General features: G+C 34.6%; 1 protein-coding gene across 8 annotated transcripts in view; it reads left to right on the forward strand.

Moving 5' to 3' along the window:
- LOC127876279 (xaa-Pro aminopeptidase 1-like) overlaps positions 1–16662 on the forward strand; it is a 121803-nt gene extending 105141 nt beyond the window's left edge. For 7 of the 8 annotated variants that reach the window (XM_052421389.1, XM_052421388.1, XM_052421386.1 and 4 more), the window contains 18 exons: positions 28–132; positions 1268–1360; positions 1781–1933; positions 2971–3066; positions 3410–3491; positions 3680–3812; positions 5134–5250; positions 5390–5476; positions 5880–5930; positions 6283–6344; positions 6733–6882; positions 7668–7728; positions 9646–9715; positions 10121–10225; positions 10591–10668; positions 11451–11527; positions 12762–12860; positions 15217–16662. In XM_052421389.1, the coding sequence (XP_052277349.1) occupies positions 28–132; positions 1268–1360; positions 1781–1933; positions 2971–3066; positions 3410–3491; positions 3680–3812; positions 5134–5250; positions 5390–5476; positions 5880–5930; positions 6283–6344; positions 6733–6882; positions 7668–7728; positions 9646–9715; positions 10121–10225; positions 10591–10668; positions 11451–11527; positions 12762–12860; positions 15217–15417 (1820 nt within the window). In that variant the 3' untranslated portion in view covers positions 15418–16662. Of the gene's footprint in view, positions 1–27; positions 133–232; positions 391–1267; positions 1361–1780; positions 1934–2970; positions 3067–3409; positions 3492–3679; positions 3813–5133; positions 5251–5389; positions 5477–5879; positions 5931–6282; positions 6345–6732; positions 6883–7667; positions 7729–9645; positions 9716–10120; positions 10226–10590; positions 10669–11450; positions 11528–12761; positions 12861–15216 lie in introns of those variants that run through there. The other variant, XM_052421393.1, reaches the window with a different exon arrangement.
- The last annotated feature ends 8411 nt before the right edge of the window (positions 16663–25073 follow it).

Genomic DNA, 25073 nt, shown 5'->3' on the forward strand with positions numbered 1-25073 from the left:
TGTTCTTGTATTGCTGACGTCATTCAGGTTTCGCGGTGGTGACGATCGACAAGCAGGCGCTATGGACGGATGGCCGCTACTTCCTGGAGGCGGAGGACAGCCTCGACTGCAACTGGATACTTATGAGGCAGCGTGAGTTCCGCCTTGAGTTTTGAAGAGGACTGTTTATATTGTTTATATAACGGGTTATAACCACTGTTACAGGAAGATGCAACTAGTGTGCGTGTCACTTAGTGATTTAGTCATGTTTGGCATAAAGACTGATACATGAAACAAATATTACTTATTTCAAATACAAAGAGAAACTCCTAGCCATCGGCGCAGGTCACCACATCCGTGCAGAGTTATGATTTGCTCCGGGCAAAGCCCTATCATATAAAAGACACAAAAGTATGTATTGATTTTGTTGTTACGTGATATTTTATTTATCCCATATAAAGCGCCCCACGAGAAATATAACTTTCTTTCAACACTCATCACGCAATACTCCAAGATCACATATCCTATATTGCATTGATTTAGACATATACGTAATTTATAAACGAACTTAAGCATTTGTATATTATCCAGTTTCGTTTGTTACAAATACAAATGACTTACACATTTAATAAGTATATTAAAATGTTAATTGCCCAATATCTATGAAAAGACATATACTTTTCTATACATCCAGTGCAGTTTGTCACAAATAACAAAAACGCGTATGTAAAAGTGCTTATCCATCTATAAATGCACGGAGTTTATTGTAATTCTCAACATCTAATAAGTCCATTTAAAAACCAAATTGCCTGCCTACACTGCATTTCAATTTATTATATATCAACATAAATACAAAGTCAAAATAAAACGTATGATGCACATGAACCATCATTGGCGTTTCTTCCCATAATAGTTTTGGCCTTTAATTTTAAAACATTTTTTTATGAATTTCACCATCTATATGGTTCTCGAAATATATCATATTATTTTGTATTTCCTTGGTCATATTTTTCTAGTGTTTGTCCAATGTTATTTGTTTACCTCATCAGTAATAACCTTGGCAAACTGGGATTACTCCATGAGCGTAAAGTATTCCGCACAGGCTAATCAGGGACGACACTTTCCGCCTAAACTGGATTTTCGCTTAGAAGAGACTTTCTTTAAATCAAAGCTTCCATAAAAGCGGAACAAGTCGTCCGTGATTAGCCTATGCGGGCGACTTTACATGCATAAAGCACCTTTTTCCGGAGCAAGGCTCAATTGGATTATTGCATAAAACAACTTTCAGGAGAGACTGGCGTCCCCACGATGGTTGAATGGCTGAAGACTCAACTGTCAAGCGGCAACAGGCTAGGTGCCAGTCCATTCCTCGTCAGTAGTGGTAAGAAAGTAGTGATTTGTAAAAAATGCGGTATAATACCTCAGACACACATCGCTATTTAACATATTGAAAACATCTTAAAAAGTATACAGTAACAGTTTCCCTTAAAACAATCTGATCATCTGCTATATAAGGATAGGATACATATATTGATGATCACAAAGCATTAACAAATCTAACAACGTGTTTCCCTTCAAGAGGCAGTAAACTGCTGACGCGTATGTTGAATTAATAATAAACTATTTCACATGGTATTTTGTAGTTGGTATAACTTAAAAGAAACAACATAATAAATGTGTTTGTATTTTTATTAAATTATTTTTCAGATTTTAAAGATTTTATAAATAATTTATACCATTGTTGATAGTGTTGTTGTTGAACAATATTTTCATTAAGCTGACGCTTTTTAATATTTCATAGCAACGTGGAAAACCTATTCGGACGACCTCAAGAAGGCGGGCCTTTTGCTCGTGCCAGTAGAAAACGAGTTGATTGATACGTTCTGGCAGACAGGCAACGGGAGACCACCTCAGCCGGACACGGCCATCAATGCACTTCAAATTCAGTTCGCAGGTGGGTACTAGCTGGGGACATGTCCATCAATGAACTTCATAGTCAGTTAACGAACGGTACTCGTTCCGGACACAAATATGCACTTAATATTCAGTTCGTGGTTGGTACTCGTTGCGGACACGTCTATCAATGCACTTCATATTCAGTTCGCGGGTGGGTACAAGCTGGGGACACGTCCATCAATGCACGTCATATTCAGTTCGTGTTTGGTACTCGTTGCGGACACGTCCATCAATGTACTTCATATTCAGTTCGTGGTTGGTACTCGTTGTGGACACGTCCACCAATGCACTTCATATTCAGTGCGTGGTTTGTACTCGTTGCGGACACGTCCACCAATGCACTTCATATTCAGTGCGTGCGTGGTTGGTACTCGTTGCGGACACGTCCACCAATGCATTTCATATTCAGTTCGCGGGTGGGTACACGCTGGGGACACGTCCATCAATGCACGTCATATTCAGTTCGTGATTGGAACTCGTTGCGGACACGTCCACCAATGCATTTCATATTCAGTTCAAGGTTGGTTCTCGCTGCGGTATCGTACATCAATGCACTTCATTTTCAGTTTGAGGGTGGATAATCGCTGGGGACACGTCCATTCATTTCTTCATATCTAGTGTGTGGGTATGTACCAGCCAAATCACCTTTCTATTCTTTTCGCAGTAGGGACATGCCGAGGGCACACCCATAAACGCCTTTCCCATCCCTTTCGCGGCGGATAAATACCTGCTGTGTATACGCCCACTGATGCCCTTCATATTTCGTTTGAGGGTCAGTGCTTTTTAGTCACTGACCAAAACCTATAATTTTCACCAGTCTTTCAGCATGAGAATGTCCCATTGTGTACTAAGAAAAGTCAGGTTTAGGCTTGCGTGCACGTTGAAATTCATTTCGTGGTCATTATATCAGGTGAGTAACAGAAAATGTTCCTTATAGCATCAATGCGGAAGACAAGTCGAGTGCGCTATCTCGGGATAGATTTTTATTAGCAAGAAGTGAATACCAACTTTTCAGTTTCTCATTTACATTTCTAGGCGTCTCGTGGCAAGACAAGGTAAACAATATGCGCACCAAAATGACTGCGGAAGGCACAGACATGCTGGCTGTAACTGCTTTGGATGAAACGGCGTGTAAGTTTTAGTGTTTATTTTTGGGTTTTAGTTATAGTTTTCAACTGTAATACTTTGCTTTTTTTAAACGGTGTTATCAATTATTGAAATTTTTAAAATCATATTTCTTATTCACAAGTAAACTTTTTCGGAAATGAGGAAACACAAATTACCTAACATGAAACTAAATTGACATTTTCGGCACTATGAGACTATTATTCATGAAAAACAATTGCGTTTGCAACCCAACCAGAAAGATTCTCCACAATAATGTGTTACAAAGCCAGTTTTTAAAACAAACAAAAAGCATGTATTTTTTAATCAATTATAAAATATATCTGCACAAACAAATTTATCATTACAGGGTTGTTCAACCTACGAGCGAGCGATATAGACTACAATCCATTCTTCTTGTCGTATGCCATAATAGATAAAAACACGACGACGTGAGTATTAACAATGAATCAGACTTTGTCATAACATCTTACTGAAAAAGAAAGTAGTACCAGTAGGACAAAATCATGGATATCCAAACATGGAAACATTAATTTGTTGAACAGTATTTTTTCGAAATCTTTTCTTTGACTTACAGGAATATTGTTCCGTTTACATACGTTTGTTTTTTAAAATAAAGGTTGTACATATTGAACCATACTCTCAAACTTACCTCCCAACCGACGGACAATGGTACCATGATGAACCTAGCAGCACACCTGAATACCAATGATAACGGCACATGTACAGGGCGTGCGGACATGTGCGTAGAAGTAAGTTATAATTTGACCAAAATATGTTGTAAATTAAACGATGACCTTATACATTACGTAACATCATGTTACTGCCTATAAGAATCGTCAATGTTGTAAAGATGCGAGGCGATTGATTACTTTGGTTTTACACGTGTTACGTTCATAGTCTCCAATGTTTGAAGAAGTCGTACTCCACAATAGGCAAGATTTTTCAATCACATAACGAGTGCGCCAATGGCGTTGAAAGTCTATTTGCAAGATACGGTGAAGTTTCTGCTGAAGTAAATGTTTAAGAATAACTTGTCTGAATGTAAATGTAAAAGGCTATCAAAAAGATTTTTTATGAAGAACATGACTATTGCCAAGCAATAAAAGTCCCCTACTTCGCATGAAGCAGTAATATAATTGTCTCCCTTTGTTTTCAAGGGACGTATTTATTTTAAGTTTGCATTGTAGATGGTAATTTTCTAAACATAACTCGCTTTTGCCAATAACAGAATATTTTGACAAACGAAATTTGTCTTAGTTTCTAATAACGTTTTTTTCACGTAAAACGGTCTTAGAAAAATTCGCTAAAAATGATGTAAGCAATGTGTGGAAGAAAATGGTAGAAAAAAGTTTCTTAATAAAAAATTGTAAGAATTACGAAATACTAAATTAAATATCTATTGCGTCTGCCCAAAATTAGGGAAGGCTTGGAAAAGGACAACCGTTTCCCCTGTGATTTTGAAATGCCGTATTACAAAAGCCTATTTGCGTTGCAAACAGACTAAAAACAATCACACACATTACTTTTGGGGAAAAAAACAAGGCTGACGTACGTAGTACAATTCCTTTCAAAATCACTTACCATATTAACCGTTCTATCGGAATGCAACTGCCATAAAGGGATAAAATGGATTTGCGTTTTTTGCACCAATACATATAGCATGGTATTTTCATAGGTGTGGTGATCTGGATATTACGTATTTTGACCTGTGGCCCTCGCCAAAAGTGGAAAGCCTGTGTATCGGGTCCACATTAAGCCTGTCGAATATGAAATATAACCGTGTAATCACTGCTTATTCTAATCAGTTGTTAATGCTCAGGTTTTGTTTTGTGTTTAAGCCAACACGGTGAATTATATGCATAACAACCAAAGCCAATCATAGGCAGATGTCCATTTAATACATTATCGAACTGTCATTCCACATAAATGTGTACAATTAAAGACAAATATCTGCAGATGTCAATATACTGGTTCTAATGTATTAAGACATTATACGCTTTCCAACTTTCTAAATCTAAGTTAAGGCTGTTATTTCTCAAACTCAGTTTATGTTGTTAACACTTATCTTAGGTGAAGTTGTACGATCAAAATCTAGTCAAGACGGATGTCAATGTACGAGCTGCCTTTAGCAATAAGGTGTGGCTGGGGTACTCGTGCAATCAAGCCATCTACTCTGCCGTGCCAGAGGTGGGTACATATGTATCGTCTGGAATCAATAACCTCTACATTACGCATATTAAGTATTCGTTAATTACAATTTCAAAATTAACATGTACTTTTAAGTATTTAGCAAAACAATTTAAACTTCAATGAATTCATTTTACAGGGCAAAATTCTACAAAAGAACACTCCAATTGCAACAACAAAAACGAAGAAAAATCCAGCAGAAGTAGAGGGCATGAAAAAATCTCACGTGAGTTTTCCGAAAATACATCGCGATATGTTACCGTTTCTTTTCCTTTTGACAACCCCATATTTCACATCCATATATATGATGATAGTATTACACTATCTAAAAGAGTTTGAGTCTCCGTAAATATACTAATAGTCGATTACGAAATGCATGTGTTAACACACGAACATCAACAGATGGGCAACAACCTTGTTCCAAAATTTGAACATCGTTAAATTGGTTGATGTTATTGTTTCTTTGTATTTTTTAACGGCATTGTTTTGATTAATTGTCCGCTACCGCATTTTCTTTCTTCTTACAAATTGTATTGAAGAATATTATTCACTACATATCGCGTGTATCTATGTATTACATGTATCTATTTTATGCACAACACACGCGTTGTTTCATCAACTTTTTACAGATTCGAGACGCTGTTGCATTGATCTCCTTCTTAGAAAAACTGGAACGAGAAGTATGAAAACAGTCGAGTAAATTACTCGATTATATTGAATTGAAAGTATTTATTTGAATTATTCAGCATTTTAAATATATTGCTAATACAATTTGTATTGTGTTACTTCATATTACAAAACATTTTATGGTAAATGAAGGTGTGATATCATACCATTTTCTTTACTGCTCTATGAAATGCGGTTGTGGGGGTGGGGGATATCATTTTTGAATTATTTATATTTATAAATCATTCATCGTTCCACAATATTTTGATAACGCACATCAGATTATCACTGTCACGACGATTACTGTTGCTATGCTATATACCATTCCTCATAGGATACCCGTAATCAATGACGTTTAATTTGAAGGTAAAAGCTGGTCAACCATGGACCGAGCTTTCAGCTGCCAACGATTTGAAAACATACAGATAGTAGGTCATAATAAAATAACGATCACTACCATCAAGATTTAAAAATATAGATTAACTTGTTCACTCTCCAAACATATGAGAAACTTATCGTTTACTTATTATCTTTATTGCATTATAAATGAATGTTTACAGATACGTATTGACAACTTATTAGTAGTTAAAGTAATAAAATTCTCTCTTTACAGATATTTTAGAATATAAATATAATGAAAATAACATGTTAAAATACACAAAAGACAGCAAAATTATCAATCATATCTGATCAATCTGACCAATTTTAGATTATGTCACGAACACGCAAAACGCATTAACATAAAAAATAACTTTTAACGTAATTATTTAAAACACAAATACTGTTTCTTTAAATAATCATATGACCTTTGCACAGTGCGCAACAATTCAACCGTGGACTCAGTTTTACTACCATATCCAGCTCGGGTTCAAACGGGGCCATTATTCACTATTCTCCTTCAAACATGACCGACAAAAAAATTACAACCTCGGAAGTGTATTTGCTGGACTCAGGCGGACAATACTTGTAAGTAACCTATGCCCTTAATTCGTGTTATTTGTTGGTTTCGGTTGTGTCTGTGTGTGTGTGTTGGGGGGAGGGGAGGAGGGGGCTTTCGCTCTGTCAGGGTGCAACGGAAGTAAATATTTTAAGTTTCATCGCTCTCATTTTTTTAGATATACAAACGGCAATAAAATGTAAATAATTATTAGAATCCTATTCTTATAGAAAGATCAGATTATTTCAGTTTAAGAAGTAAGTAAGGCGGATAAAAAGGTAGCGAACCTATAGGAGGAATGGTTTTATGATTTAGTAATATTTGTGAATTCAAATCAACTTTTCACAAATGACGGAGCGGCATTCTTGTAAAAAAACATACAGCGTCAGTCTCCCAAATTATCCATATATAAATGTGTGGGTATTTCTACGGATCATACTGTCGATGGAACTGTTTGGTGGGTATATGTTTTGAGATGGCACTATCAATGGTGCTGTTTTGTGTGTATAGTTCTACTCATTGCACTATCGATGATACTGTCTGGTGTGTATATGTTCACGGATGGTACAGTTCTGCACGTACAAAATGTACTTTTCTGGGAACGGCAATATCAATTTTTGTGATTTTTGTATATATTTGTAGTGATATCACACGATGTTACCCTTGTGTGTGTGTGTGTAGACTTCCATAGATGGTAATATGGGTATTACCGTTATATACTATTTCTTGGAATGGTGCTGTCAATTTGACTGTTTTATGTGTGTATCAGGTGGATGTCCCTATAAATTGTACTGTTGGTTGTGTATATTTCTAGGGATGGCACAACTGATGTTACTCGAACATTCCACTTTGGCACCCCAACTGCTTACCAGAAGGTCAGTTAAATACGAGAGGAAATACTGGGAAGCAGCATATTGTTTTGCTCCTTGCTTTTATTCCCCTCTTCGCAGAAGGGGTATATTGTTTTGCTGGCTGTCTGTCGGTAGATGTCGGTAGACCAGTAATGTCGGTAGATGTCATTAGACCAGTTCTTTTCCGATCAATAACTCGTCAATGAATTGACCGATTGGTTTGATACTTCACATGTGCATCGGCCTTAGACAGTAGATGACCCGTATTGAAATTGGCGTCACTTGGTCATATGTCAAGGTCACTATCACACTAAGTGTGAAAAAAGTTTCCGATCAATAACTCGTCAACGGTTTGACCGATTGGCTTGATACTTCACATGTGCATTTGCCTTAGACAGTAGATGACCCCTATTAAAATTGGGGTCACTAGGTCAAAGGCCAAGGTCACTATCACACTTGGTGTGAAAATTGTTTCCGATCAGTAACTCGTCAACCAATTTACCGATTGTGCATTGGCCTCGGACAGTAGATGACCACTATCAATTTTGGGGGTCAAAGTCACAATAAGTGTTAAAATTGTTTCCGATCAATAACTCATCAACAAATTGACCAATTGGCTTGATACTTCACATGCGCATTGGCCTTGAACAGTAGATGATCCCTATTGAAATTGGGGTCACTAGTTTAAAGCCCTGTTTGCAGTGGCATGTGTCTCCGACCGCTGAACACTTGTTCATATTTTGTTACGTAATATGTACAGCTAAAACATATTTTTCTACAACAACAAAAATCATCTTACATGTTATGACTGATGAGACACAATTTTTTCCACATTAGCATCTACTAGAGAATTTGCATTATACAATTAAGTTATGCTTGTATAAATATCTTGTTCGATTGTTCAAAATTTAAAAATATCTTTTTCAATTGGTTTAAAGGTTTTAAACAAATAAGTCAACCTTTCTAGTTACCAAATGTATATAATGGTTGATAATAGTATACAGTTAAAATACGAACATTCACTTAAATCTTTAATAAATGTGTTGCGCATGAAAATTTAACGTTATCGCCAAGTTGCACATAACAGGGACAGATGCACGATAACTCACAGACCACACTTTGTCTGTGTATGTCACAGTTTGCACAAAGTATATGTCGACGATTGTGTCTGTGAAATTTAGTGCCAGTATTTGCAGAGTAAGTTTTGTGCTCGATCTTTGCAACGTATTCTCTTCCTTCCAGGAGTGCTATACCAGGGTGCTGATGGCATATATCAATCTCTTCCGTCTTTCCCTTCCAGGCGTGCCACACCAAGGTGCTGATGTCATATGTCAATCTCGCCTATCTTTCCCTTCCAGGAGTAGTCAGTACTATACCAGGGTGCTGATGGCACATATCAATCTCTTCCATCTTTGCATTCCATGAGTGTTATACCAGAATGCTGATGGCACATATCTCTTCCATTTTTCCTTTCGAGGAGTGCTGTACCAGGGTGCTGATGGCACATATCAATCTATTCTATTTTTCTCTTCGAGGAGTGCTATACCAGGGTGCTGATTGCACATATCAATCTATTCCATCTTTCCCTTCCAGGAGTGCTATAAGGGGGTGCCGATGGCACATATCAATCTCGCCCATCTTTCCCTCCCAGGAGAGCTATACCAGGGTGCTGATGTCACATGTCAATCTCTTCCATATTTCCCTTCCAGGAGTGCTATACAAAGGTGCCGATGGCACATATCAATCTCGTCCATCTTTCCCTCCCAGGAGAGCTATACCAGGGTGCTGATATCACATGTAAATCTCGTCAATCTTTCCCTTCCAGGAGCGCTATACCAGTGTGCTGATTGCACATATCAATATCTTCCATCTTTCCCTTCCAGGAGTGCTATAACAGGGTGCTGATGGCACATATCAATCTCTTCCATCTTTCCGTTCCAGGAGTGCTATACCAGGGTGCTGATGGCGCATATTAATCTCTTCCAGGCCATCTGGCAGAAAGGCGTCTACGGTTGGTCAAATATCATCAATTAATTTATATTGCAATATTAGTGTGTCTTTTTGAATCGTTCGTTTTAAGGGCTCATAACGAGTGTACGTGTGAATGGAGAAAATAGAGAAAAAAAACTCATGTAAGTGTGTTTTTATTGATCTTAGATTATAACCTAATATAATCTTATAAAGTCTGTCAGAATTTAAAATATACAGTTATTCAGAAAATACATGATGATGTATGTTTTAAATCTTGAGAGAAAGGATTGCATACACTATATTTGTCATTGATATATAACAAAACCGCATAATATCATTAACCGAATTTGTATACTCAATCGATTTACGTAAAGATAACTATATTTTATTCTTATATGAATGGGTTTCCGATATGGTGGGTATATTATGTTGAAATGTAATGCAGGACGGGAAATAGACGCCTTCGCCCGGGCTCCACTGTGGGATGTGGGCCTTGTATACAGGCATGGTACAGGGCACGGCATTGGGATGTTCCTTAGTGTCCACGAGGGTAAGTCCCCATGGTGACCGGTGACATGTTTTGACAATTCTGTTGATGTTGTTTTATTTTTAAGGGATACATGCATCTGGACAACTAATAACAAATAACTACAGACTCTTACCTTTTACTTATAATAAACATACATGTATGTTGTTCGAATGTTATTATAGCAATGATCCAACATATGTTTAAAGTTCGAAAAATCCCAATATAACCTGCAGCTATATGCTCGATTTCTTGCTCCTTTTTCCGATTCATTAACTGTACCTCTTTATTTGTCATTAGAACCGTGAACAACAAGTTAAGAAACTCTAGATATGTAGCTGAAACACATAACCGAAAACTGCAACTTTAATGAAACATTTTTATTTCAGGACCGGGTAGAATATCGCTGGCTCATGATCTATTTGCTCAAGATAACCCATTGGACGAATTTCAGTTCTTTTCCGATGGTAAATTGTCTTTAAATGTTTATGAAAACTTGGATTGAAAATCTCGTAAAATGTTTTTTGGGTAGAACTGTCCTAATTTAGGTGCATTTGCTAAACATTAGTGCAGGCAAATTGAAGTTAGTGAAGTTACCTGATATTAAACCTTTTTTATAGTTTTCTTTGTTTTACGTAAAGAACTTAAGTAAACATTACTTGGAAATAATTTTAAGTAAAAAAGCTGTTTATAAGTGACAGCTTTTCAATTTAAATATGAAATACATGTATAGCGAACAATATGAGTATATTATATTATTAAAGCGGTGTGTACGCTATCCTTGGCATTAGACCTAAATGTAACGTAATAGCACTTGTTGAACATAACGTTCTCGTATTAGTTTAACACAACTTAAAAACACGTTAAAGAGAACTTCAACCATATCAAACTCATTATAGTTTAGCATGAATTATATAAGTAACTCACCCTAGTTTAAACTGAATTTTAAATTACGTTATCAGTACACTATAAAACATGATTTCACCTGTTTACCATATGTAAGATACATTAAACATGCAATTAGTAAAAATAAAATAAAACAATATATATTGTTGGGATTTTGAAACAGAATAAGTTATGAACATTTGTGAATTGTTTTTAAGCGTTTGAAAAATAATTACATATTTTATTTGACGTTTGAAATGTCTTTATTTGCGTATGACATGTGTGAACACATGGTAACTTTTACAGTTATTTACAATTTAGGAAACTTGATACTCTTCAACCATGCTGTCTCTCATCATTGTAGAGCCAGGTTATTACGAGGCTGGACAGTTTGGAATGCGTCTAGAGAACATCGTCATGGTGAAAAATGCTACCACCAAGGTATTTACTGTTCTTGTTTTGTAACGTCTCGACACTGAAAGTAAGAAGGTGGCAATCCTAACTTTTGGTGTATACCCAATGTGCAAAAACGCCGATGGCTTTTTCTATGCTCCCCACCACTATAGTGGGGGGCATATTGTTTTTGCCCTGTCTGTTGGTTTGTGTGTTTATTTGTTTGCGTCAAACTTTAACATTTGCCATAACTTTTGAATATTGAAGATAGCAACTTCATATTTGGCACGTATGTGTTTCTCATGGAGCTGCACATTTTGAGTGGTGAAAGGTCAAGCTGAAGGTCATCCTTCAAGATCAAAGGTCAAATATATGGCTTCAAAGCGGCGCAGTAGGGGACATTGTGTTTCTGACAAACACATCTCTTGTTTTGCTCGCAATGGACAAATAAGCATTGAGAGGGCTTATATGCCTTTCATGCTTGCAATTTACATAACATGCAAAGATGACTTTTACCCCTTTCTGATGGCGTATAGCCCCCAGTGCCCTATATGGAATTAAATGGACATTCATGTAATGAGGGCTTAAAATCCCGTCTAGATTTCCATGGACATGACATGCGAAGAGGAAATATAGCCTATTCTAGATTTCAATACGTTAATTGATAAAATGATCCAAGAAGGCTAATAAAGCCTTCTTGCTTGCAATGAACATGGCGTTCAAAGAGGGCTAATAGCCACTTCTCGCTTGCCCTCTATAGCTTTCTTTCTTGCTTGTAGCCCACTCTAGACATTCGTTGATATTACATGTATTGAGAGCTTATAACCCGTTCCAGACTTTAATTTGCATGACGTGCAAAGAGGGGTTATAACCCTTGAATACTTCTGCATTGACAGTCTATTATTGACTTCACTTGTTGTCACGTGCACATATGACTTATAGCCCCTTATTGCTCGCTTTTTACATTACATTCAACGAAGGCTTATATCCTCTGTTTGCGTGCAATGGACATAATGTGTACTAAGTGCTTTTAAGCACCTTTGGACTAAACTGCATATTTTGTGCAAAGAGTGTACATATGCCCTTTTCCGCACTTCAATTGACATAACGTGTCACGTGTAAAGCCTCTTACTGGACTTCTGTGGAGATTGCATACAACAATGGTGACAATAGAATTTATAGCATAAATACCGACAATCGAATTAGAAAACAAAGCACGTTAAATACTCTGTTTATGTCGAAGTAACCTTGGCTTAGTAACCTTCACATGCTTGTATTTTAGTACCGTTTTCCTGGAGCAGAGTTCCTCACATTCGAGCACGTGACACTGGTGCCATACGCTCATAATCTCATCGACTACGATTTGCTCAGCGAAAAACAGGTATCATGAGTAGATGTATCATATCAAGACATTATTCGTCATCAGAGTGTCCCAATCGTATGTTCTTTGTATGTAGCCCCTTCTTGTTGTATGACAAATTTTGGAAAAATAGCGGCAAAAAAAATATTGAGGCGCTTTATCTTGCTTCGTACATTGTGTGATGGGTGATACGTTTCAGGTATACTATTTTATACACATTATTTAAGTCAAAACCCAATTGAAAGAACTTTTCTGTATGATGAAGCGGTGTGTGTGTTTTTCAGACATATAAGGCAATTAATTCAAGTCAGGGATAGTTTATAATTGATAAGCTATATTAATCGAATCCGCGGTCTCAACGCCACCGGTGTTCGCGACTATCATAGTTATTTCTTCATCAGTGTAGCAACTCAAAAATATAATGTATAATCAGATGCTTTTTTTGAACATATTAAAAGTCATTGCGTCTATGAACGATCTTCAGATTGCTTTTTTCGGTTATGTAAACAGTCCAAACGTGTTAACATGTTTTCATTCGTAATGCATGAATAATTATTTATTATTTGCATGAACTTAAATAATAAATCTCAATGTTATATCAGTCTTATTTAGAAACTTACTCTCAAACTTGGACATTAAAGCAAACGTTTTAATATTAAGTATGTAAATTTTTTAGACTGCATTCCATCAGAACACAAAATGGATATTAAAAAAAAACACAATCGCATGATCAATATATTCACATGCGTTACAATATTTTTATTAAGTTACGCATCCTTACATGGCGATAGCTATGCCATCATGACCCACACAAGGGCGAATGATATAATTTCCAAGTTAAATATGAGAAGCATTTTTTCATACATTGACAAAAATATCTGATATTTCCACAATGCGTGTTTCAAGTAATGAACATTGCTCAATAATCACATTTTATATTATTTGCTCGATATGTATTACAAATGTAAACGTTATTTTTCCATGTTTTGTCATATTATATAATTTAATCATCATGTAGTTTTAAGAAGGACATTTTTATTGAAATATATGGATGAAAAAAACGCACGAAAATTATTATCAATCGATCACTTTTCAACTTTTACAAAATATCTGAAAGGTCAATGTAAGGCATGTTGTGTTAAAACTGTTTGAAATTCAAAATTAGACCAGAATAACAAAATACAAGTCAAAATAAAAATTAACATCAAAGATGTGTATTTCAAATCACGGAAAGTATTAAAAGAAAACTTATATTCGATTTGATTACCTGTTCATTACTAAATTCTTTAATAACCACCAGAACTAGAGAAGGAAAACTTTCTGAAGCACGATAGCATGAAGTGAGCACAAATATGAACTAAATTCGTTCTCGTTTACAAGATTTCAGAAAGTAGCATTATGTAGTTTTAAAGGGACCGTCAACCGCGATTGACGAAAAAAGAAAAGTTCTAAAAGACCGTATTTTTTACAATTATTAGTTTATATTGATTAAAATGGCACGACTGGTATATTACATTACTTGAAAAAAGTTCATATTTTCAGTATATTCGGTAATAAAATTTCGCGATGTTAAATCGAAAGTACATCACGAAAATAGGAAACATAACGATATACACACTATAAATAACGCAAGTAGATTGATCATTTTATATATAAAATGTATACAATTCACTACGCATGCACAATTTGCATGCCTGTGTTACCACGTGACGATGATGATCAATCTACTTGCGTTATTTATAGTTAACTGGTAGTTACCTGGTACCAGTACCCAGTAAAATTTATTACCGAATATACTGAAAATATGAAAACTTTACAACTTTTTTTCAAGTAATGTAATATATCAGTCGTAATATTTTAATCAATATAAACTAATAATTGTAAAAAAAATACGGTAGTATAAAACTGTGTTTGTTTTTTTCGTCAATGGCGGTTGACGGTCCCTTAACCACTGATCATCGCAATGAAGAAACCGTAATGCAGGGTGTAAAAAGCTCGATCATCAAAACAAATATTACAAATTAACTTATAAGGGCAAAACCTGTGATCTCATGTGTGAAACTCAGTCAACGAACCTCTTAATGAAGATAACTGCGATCTGACGTGTTTAATGAATCAATTTTTTTCTTAAAAGGGGCGATAACTGTAATGAAAATCGTTAAACATAGGCAACTTTCCTTACAAGGTAGGAAACCTGACGTTTTTAATTGAAGCAGTTGAAATTTGTAAGAAGGGAGAAGGCTATGATCCGATCAAATGGCGATATCTTAATACCAGCAATTAACCTTTTCTACAAGAGAGATAAACATGATAATTGGATCAATGGTGAGAAAATGGAAAATATGACAACTATGATTAACTATTGCACTCGTTTCAGATCAATTATCTTAATGCCTACAACAACCTGATACGTGAGAAGGTGGGACCAGAACTCAAGAAGCAAGGAAGGGACGCTGCCTACGAGTGGATGATGCAGAAAACCGAAGAGTATACGAGAAAGACTACGTCATCCGTTAGTTCGCTCACCGGTTGTTTGCCCTTTGTAATATTTGTTTTGTCTGTTGTACAAACCCTGTAAAATATGTCTGTACCTTCAATGTGAAAGCATGTATGAGTTTTTTGTACTCTCGCTGTATTTTTAAAACACATTTATATAGTAATAGTTGATTGATTTTATTCAAGGCTTTACCGGGATAATCCAAACGCATTTTAAATACCTTAATTCTTTCAAACATGGTGTGAGGGGGAAGACAGAATGGCATTGTTTTTTTTTATATATTATTATTGACTTAAGTTGTGTTATTATAATTATATGTCGCTATTAGTCACGTGAGTATTTATTTCAACGAAAATGATGTTACGTCGAGCGTCTATTGTGCACGGAATATTAAGAAACAAAGCCGAACATTAAATTAATGCATTTTTGAAAAATATTTAGAAATACTAAAATTCTTTCAATTACAGTTTTGCTGTAAGATAACATATACACTACCTGAAAGACTCGGTTTACATTTTGAGTTTATCCCATTACATATGCACGCAAAGTACGTTCAAACATTGCGACTATGAAAATGAAAAAAAATCCTTATTCATGGTAGATAAAATCCCATCGCATGGCCTCCACGAAACAGGCAAAAACTTAAAACGTAATAAATAAATATCTAACCATCTAATTATAAACATAAATTATTAAATGACCAGATTAACATATATGCCAAACAAAACTGAATGACGGCCCTATTATCAGATTTGCGCTAATAACCAAAATAAATGTACAAACACGATGAAAAATCTGAAAGAATATCATACGTTGACTCTGTCCGCCATGTTAAAACTGCATTTGGGTCTTTGGACTGTAATTGCATTGTCCGGGTACATGACCTGATATATGGTTGTGAAACTTAGGTAAACGGTGAGAACAAGTGTTATCATAGAACAGAACAACACACTTAATACCGAAAGTAATAATTACTAGTTTATCCCATGCATTGTTTATTTAAATTGATTGACATAATTAAAAACTATTACGCCGAAAGAGAATACTGCTTTGTTTTTTGTTTCCCCAGTTTTATTATAACAAATAAAATGTTAAAACTTAAATGTTAAATGTTTTGATGTATTGACATTTGGTCTGAACAATACTTATGCCAATTAAGTGTTTTCGGAAGTAAATATCACAGTATTTGTGAATAGTTTATTAATGCACGTGCCATCACCTGTTAAGTATGTCTCTATGTCTACATATGAGAAGGTTTTTATTACAGTTTTTAAACATAAAATTGTGTTTGCGCTATGTATAAGTGTAATAAACATTCAACCAACATGTGAGTGTTGTGTTAAGTGTGTTTGCTTATAGTGATTGTTATTTTCAAAAGTATTTCAGTAATATCACGGCGGTCAAATAACCTTTCCATACTCCCTGAGAACGCTACTTTTGCAGCACAAATGGAACAGCATTATGCATGTAGTAGACAACTGTCCTACTTGAATCAAAGTTAAGGGTTGAATTACCGTAGGCAGGATTTAAAGGAGCTGTCAACCAGATTGGCGAAGAAAAGAAAAGTTATAAAATACCGTATTTTTTACAATTATTAGTATATATTGATTAAAATATCACGACTGGTATATTACATTACTTGAAAATAAGTTGTTAAGTTTTCATATTTTCAGTATATTCGGTAATACAAAATTTGCTGGGCATGTGCACCAGGTAACTACCAGTTTACTATAAATAACGCAAGTAGATTGATCATCATCGTCACGTGGTAAACCCAGGATTGCAAATTGCGCATGCGTAGTGAATTGTATATATTTAATATATAAAATTATCAATCTACTTGCGTTATTTATAGTGTGTATATCGTTATGTCACCTATTTTCGCGATATACTTTCGATTTTACATCATTTAATTTTATTTCCGAATATACTGGAAATATGAAAACTTTTTTGAAGTAATGTAATATACCAGTCCTAATATAAACTAGATCTAATAGTTGTAAAAAATACGATATTTTAAAACTTTTCTTTTCTTTGTCAATCTGGTTGACAGCTCCTTTAATGACAAGTCCCCACAGAAATTATGTGACCAGGTCGGGAATAGGAATAGAAAACTCCGTGCTAAAAAAAACGTATGCTGGATCTGGAAATAGTTGTTTTGAAGGCTGGTAGAGGTATCATAAAGTTTGCACAATAATGTATGTAACCAATCCCACCGGCTCATTGTTTTTCAATATTTAATTTTCATTTCATTATCGTCATTTAATATTCGACGAAGATATTTCAAAGCAATCCGGTCATTCAAAGAACCTCATGACCTCCGATTATATCAATGCATCGGTAACAACAACGAAGAACACGAACTTGCATCATTTCAAGTTTGCACCATATAAATCACTATAGATCTTATTCTACAGAGTGCCATTAATCACAACTGTGACTTTAAATTTTGTTTTCATATTATGGCTTTATATTTTTGCATATCATTTGCTAAATGTAAATAAGGTCTGAGGAAATGCATTTCCTTACATGTATTTATGTTTTATTTATTTCGGCGTGTAATGTTCATTGTTTCAACATGCGATTTTTATACTGTGGTCAACGTTTCGGCACAACTGGATTGTTTTTAGATCGTGCGTGGAAATTGTTATATATGATAATATGCCGTTCAAGTGTGATGGAAGAAAAATAACATAGAACAATACAAAGTCAGACTCACCTATATTTTGAAAAACTAAAATAGCTACTACACGACATTGATATTTTTAAGAAGAAATAGAATTATGCGAGTAAGTTTCGTAATAATATCATTTTTACCAAACTGTATTTCATTTAATAATTAAGCATATAACCCAAAACGGTTTGAAATTGAAAGTAACCAATACAACACGCAAATGACAATAATATATTAAATTAAATAGCTACAATAGTCCATGTTTAATATCAAGAATGAAATTGATAATTACATAATTATAAATAGATGGAAAAATACTAAATATATTTAATTTGACAAAAATACCCGAATACCGCTTTTTACTTCCTTCTCTGTCAGTATCGAATACCGATTTCTGCACGCCATACTGTGAGCAAAGTCCACGTTTTGCTTCGGTTTCCTTGACAAATGTAGGCATATCGGAGCAAGGATTTGTCGGGAATACAGGTATTAGATTGTCTTTGTCCATGTTCGCATGTATTTCGTGATTTCGTGTGTGTGTTACTTTTCTTTTAATGCCATACATTCGGTTGAGTGTCAATAACAGCTCAGTGCAATAGGCTGTCAATTGGATGCACAATTATACATATAAAATGTTTAAGAAATATGTATTTTATTTAAGCTACCATTGTTTTATACAGAATTTGACATTTTGAAACCATATCAGTCAAATATTTATATGGATTTTATTTCTAATGTAATAACAAAGACTTTAGTATATGCTCACTGCGTCTTTAATAATTCCAATAAGCACTTGCATTTATTTATATTTTAATTAAAGACAGTACGTTAATAAAACATTTTAAATAAACATATAAATTACCATACTATTAACTAGTATCACAAATAATTAACGGTGATTTGGAAATTAATGTTACAATATAATCTGTCTTCCTCATTTTAAACTTTGTAAAACAAAGATAATTCCTTAGATAATTACACGCACACATTCGTTTTTTTACGCGGTTTACATAGGTGCCAAATAATGTGTTAAGTGCATAATTATATCAGTTTACATCTGTGTATTGAATAGAATTTGAAAGCTGAAATTTGGCACATCTTAATTAAGAGGATGCTTCTTTATGAGTGTGTTCTAATTTTTAGAATTGTATTTCAAAGTTTTTTTATTTTCAGACTTCAATTGCTTGTTAAAGAAAAGTTTATACGAAAACACTTTTTTTATTGATATAAATTTTATATTCATGCTTAAACATGCATGGACAAAAAACCAAGAATTCATCATATTTGAGGTTAAATATGTGTTATATATCTAACGTGAATAACTTGCACTGTATGTGAGAATGTAAATGTCTAATTAAAAGGATGTATGGTGACAGATTGGGTTGTGTTCGTTATGGTAATTGATTTGCCAGCATACAATTTCATTATCATGGCAGGCAATCATTTAGTGTTTATTCCCCAGTATCCATAATGGGAATAGAGTTCTTAATTTAAAGATTACCTACATTATAACTCCTAACAATTATCGGAACTACGATCTAGTAAGCGCTCTGGGACTTCGAGGCGACTATCTTTTGTGCGCTAATAAGCGCTCTGGGACTGGCTGGACAAGTAAATCCCATTACATTCATATCTATTACCAGAAGCTTGAAATCAGAAAGTAATGGACTCCTGAATTCCGATAGAATCTGACATTATGTTATTCTTCAGTAGTGTTTTTATCGAAATATTTCGTTTAATGTTATTCTTTATCGTATACACAGAAAAAAAAATGGAGGAAATCAATCCCATAACTCGATGCATTTTTTTCATTTAATAGATCTAGAGCAAGGCTCTTTTCAAAATGAACATTTCTGTAAAAGTTTGTCACATTTTTTTCCAATACAACCTTTAAAATGGTTTATTTATAAAATAATTAACTTTTCCTATCGGTCATTCATGTCTTATTTTGTATTTCTTCGTTTATTTTTAATCACAATGAGTGAAGTCAGTTTTTATACTTTCAATACCTGTAGTATAGTCCTCTTATACGGTGGGATCTTCTCACACGTTCCTCCTGCACATTATTAAAAGAATACGCAGTTGGTAAAAATTGGTTTCGAATGCCCTTTGACATTAAAATAATTATAAGGGCTGCTGAAATGGAATGTGGTCAGCACACGGCATAAATCAGAAGTTGGAATAATTCCGGCTGCAATGTCTTCAAGATCGACATACTTACATACCCGCCAGAATCGTACGTGCTTCCATGCTAAGTTAAGCAAAATACTATTGTGTAATCGAAACTCGCTGCAAACAATGTACCACAAGCCGTATGGTTAGAGTATGGATGAGCTGGGTTGATTGTTACTGGGACTAATAAGGTTTCATATGAATAATATTCATGTCAAACCTTAATGTACACCTCAATAATTCAGCACGTTTTTGATATTTGTTAAAACCAAAAACTTCGTAAATTGGGTTGGTCATAAGTGAAAAGACGGCAGCTGATGCGTTGTTAATACACGGTACGCTTTGTATGCCTTCCGAAAATGTTGTTACCCGTGTGCCCTACGAAGTATGATACCAATCCGCTTGCTTTTAAGTTGTCATGGAGGAATCTTCAAGCTGGCAGGAAACCTCTAAGGTGATATTCAAGCTCCACGTGGACTACTGGTAAGTCTTCTTACTATTTACATAAGCAATCACTGCAATATTGACCCACATCTATATCACTTGCACAGACAATAATTGCGCAGATAAATGACCACAAGGAAATTGCAAAAGCATACGGTTTATAGATTCCTTTTCGTATATTTGTCCCATTTTGTCGAGGATGGATTGAAAACTGTTGTTCGAGGGTAATAAACACATGTCATCCATTACACATATGTTTTTATTTGACTTGTTTATTATTGTTCGACATAATTTTTTACATATATTTTGGACCATTTTAACTACGATATTTGTTCAGTCTTTTACTGACATTGATTGCATCTGACATTATATCATTACTATGCATTATAATGTATAAACGAACTACATCGAAGACAGAGTCTACAAACATATTTAAGGTCTTTCTTACTTTTGACATTAAAACAATTTCCGCTGCAATGATAATGCATAGAACTACAAAACACCTCATTACTTTGTTCTTGGCCAATACAAACAGCTCAGCATTTAAGTGGATAATGGTCTGATAAAAGTATTTCGACATTAAAACGCCGTGATGCGCTGTTGTTACGGACATAGAGTAAGCGACCTAGCTGTGCTAGGTGAATATGTTCGTGGTAGTTCAAATAGGTTTAAATATGCTTCTGCAAAACTGCCTCTTATTTTGTTAAGTTTATAGTTGAAATAAACAGCGGACTTTCATTCATACACGTATCAGGCAAATTATGATGTGATGCCGAACTGGTTGGATCAAATTAGTAATGATATATTATTTAATCCATGTTTTGTTTCTTATTTAGTATTGTTTACGACTTGTGTGACGTCTCAACGTCTAACCAGTGTTCTGAGTATTATGAAAAATTGTATTTTTATTCACTTAATACCATGATACAGTCAAAGGTATGTACTGAGCAAATATTTAGCAATGCATTTTGAACAAAAGTATTCGTCGTGTGTTTGTACATGATGAACATATTTAACTAAATACAATAAGGTCAACGAATACATGTTGAAAATTAATAAAAAAACAACAACAAAACAAAAACACACACCTTAAACTTAAAGAACAAATATATATTTTTTTTCAAACAGTGCAAACATTTAAAACAGGTTATAACATGTGCTGTATATCCTTAATTACTATTTGATGTTATGTCATCAATCAACCCTCTATACTTCGCAGTTTTTATAATTCCAAATTCCGGTAATAACGGGCTATGAACGTTGTAACTATATTAACAGGCAAAAATGTGACACGTTTTTAATGCGTATAATTAGTTCATGACACGTAATTGAATAATGATTGACTTCATACATCATCCATTCGCGATGTTCTTGAAATCCAAACATTTTTGTTATTGGAGAAAGACAGCGACATAATTCCCAGTGATATTTTCGCAATACTCGGCTAATTTATAATGTGTTTCCCTTTCTCACTTATGAACGTTTACATCAGTTTTTTTTATGAGTGAATTAAAGCAAATGGCTGTACGATCGTTTTGTAATATATCATGTAAGGCTAAGAATAAAAAAAACGACGATTATATCCATGGCTAGCCTCATATAGTACAAAACGATAGGACAGTAACCTGTTTTTCTGTAAAACATTTTTCTGCCCCATTTTTGAATAGATAATTAAATGTAATCACAAAGATTCGGATTTTCTTTTGCAGGAACTGATAATGTTTTATGAAGTTGACGTGTTAATCACAAATAACATTTCTTGCATTCAATAAATCTAAAAATAATCATTTTTTATCAATTCTATGTAAACTATATAACTCGAACAATACTATTTCTGCCACATAGATTGTAAAACGCATTTAGTAATATAATTTTGACAAATTTCTAAAATGAATTTTATTATAAATGTTCTTATCAAAACAAGAGATCAGAAACATTAGATCCTACTATTTTTGGAACAATAATTAAAACGTTTCACTACCCACGAGTCACAGTTTTCAAATAATGCAGCCGACTAATTTGCAACTTTAGGAAATTAATTAACACAGTTTGAATAAATAAAAAAAAAACTATTGGATGATAAAATACCAGCTCAGACTAGATTCCAACACGATATCATTAAACTTACAAAGCAACTAGATCGATAGTGCCCACGTTCTGAATTATCCAATAAGTGTGTCCTAAATATAGTAGTATAACGCATTGACGACGTTATGTACACTGCTAAGTGAATCTTAACTCATATCAGCTAGCACGCGGGTTTAGGTTCAACTTAATTCCAATGACGTCTACGCGTTGGTCACATATATTGGCCATTCTGTTCATAGAGATTTGATGCCACGGACTTCGAGCTCTTAATATTTTGACATGATAACGTTAATATTGTATTCACTTCAAACACCAGAGACAGTGTGCTTATGCATGTATACGTGTTATAAAATGTTGGTACGTCCGTTGTCATGGAGTTTAAACTTTTCCTCTGAATACCTGCGCACGCACCGTTTATTCCTTAAATCCTATTGATATGCATGTACAATTTCATTTTAACAATGCACATAAAAATTATGTGAACATATTTACACCCTAAGGATAATATGATGACTCTTTAAAAAAAATTCTAGAAAGGATAAAGCAAATATTGGCGGAAAATGAAAAAAAGGTTTTTCAAATCTTACCACGTTATAATTCTGTCGGTTATGAAGCAACGCCTGTGGCTATTGTCTAGAATGGCACAATTTTTGTTGACATCGGTCAGCTGCTGAGAAATGGCACTAAGGGTATTTGCAGAGCTCTTCTGTTTCACCATTTACGATTGCCTTATCGTATGACATTTTTACTAAAAGTATATTCTATTCGATATTGTGTGCAACCACTCGTGATTCTAAACAGGAAACCCGTGAACTTACTGATCACTTCTCTTCAGGGACGCCATGCTTTTGTTCACATACGCAAATAAAGCTTTTGTTCACATACGCAAATAAATATTTATATAGCATTACCCACACAGAATTTTAACGCTTTGTTTCTATGTTTAAGTATTGTGTATTTACCATTAATCTCAAAGGAAACAGTATCATTTTTACCACACGGACTTACACTGGTGTTCTAACCGTCCCCTATTCGGTACAGATACATGTGACCTACGCACACATATCGAGACTGTGTTCTAACCGTGACATATTCGCTCTAGATATGTGTGACCCGATCACGGTGCCAACTTCACGGCCTTCAAACTGGCGCTTCTAGAACGCTGGCCGTGTGCTGACGTCACCGGATCCTTCTCCGTGGAAAGTATGTCAACACTACCGCTCTTTACTCACTGCTGACGTAGTCAAACATATTTTCTTTATATTTGCATTTGTTTGATTTTGAATGAATCGATAATTAACGCAATTGTTATTTCCTCCAACTTTAAAGAAGTAGACGTATAGTGCTTTCAACCTATCCGTCGGTCAGGCGGATGATAGTTCGAGTGTCCGTAGTCCTGGTCTCTTTTTTTCGCATAATTATCAATTATGTAAATTGATGTGAACAAAATTAGTAAGAGGGTCATATTTGGTATAAGGAAACGAAATCTGATGATTTGTGCTCAACGGGTCACAGGTAACATTGGTATGAAACATAAAAGCAGTATTATTCTTCCACCATTTATTTTAGCATGCAGGATACCAAGACACCGCATTTATATACGTTAAACCAAGTAACTATGATGGTAACTGGAGGTTAAAGGAACAAGTCTTTCGACTTTGAAGCCAACCATTCAGTGGTCAAGTTAATAGGGTATTGTAAAATAAAAATTATTTCCAAAAATAGTAAGAAAATCGTTCAACCTTTACTTATTATTGTTCCGAAACAAAAAACAACTTTAAACAATTTAAACATAGACAAGCCGTCTGTCATGTCATCTCATCATGTAACATGTTCTTGAGACAGTTAAGGCCGAAGGGGAAGCTCAGAATGGAAAGAAATGTCTATAAGCAGCAATATAACATACTGTTACAGTAACAATAATGCCGAAATTAATCTTTCACACAAATATTGTTGTGCCAAATGTAACGCCTGACAGAAATAGTATTATGCACAATGTAATATCTGGCAGAAATATAGGTTAGTCAAATGTTATGTCTGACAGAAATATAATATTCTGTCAAATGTAATGTTAAACAGAAATATGTTTACGCCAAATACACTGTCATACCGAAATATAATATTCTGTCAAATGTGTTGTTTAACATAAATATATTTAAACAAAATATAATGTCTGACAGAAATATAATTATTTCAAATGTAATATTTGATAGAAACTTCTGCGTCAGTCTAGCTTGAACCTGGCATCAATTCAGTGAATTATTGAGCTTGCGACATCATACTAAATCACCGATAATCAATTACTCAAGCTATAGTGCCATATAATATTGAAATGATTATTAAATGTGCATTTTCATAA

Source organism: Dreissena polymorpha, chromosome 4 (genome assembly GCF_020536995.1).
Source record: "Dreissena polymorpha isolate Duluth1 chromosome 4, UMN_Dpol_1.0, whole genome shotgun sequence".
NCBI classification, from domain to species: Eukaryota; Metazoa; Mollusca; class Bivalvia; order Myida; family Dreissenidae; genus Dreissena; species Dreissena polymorpha.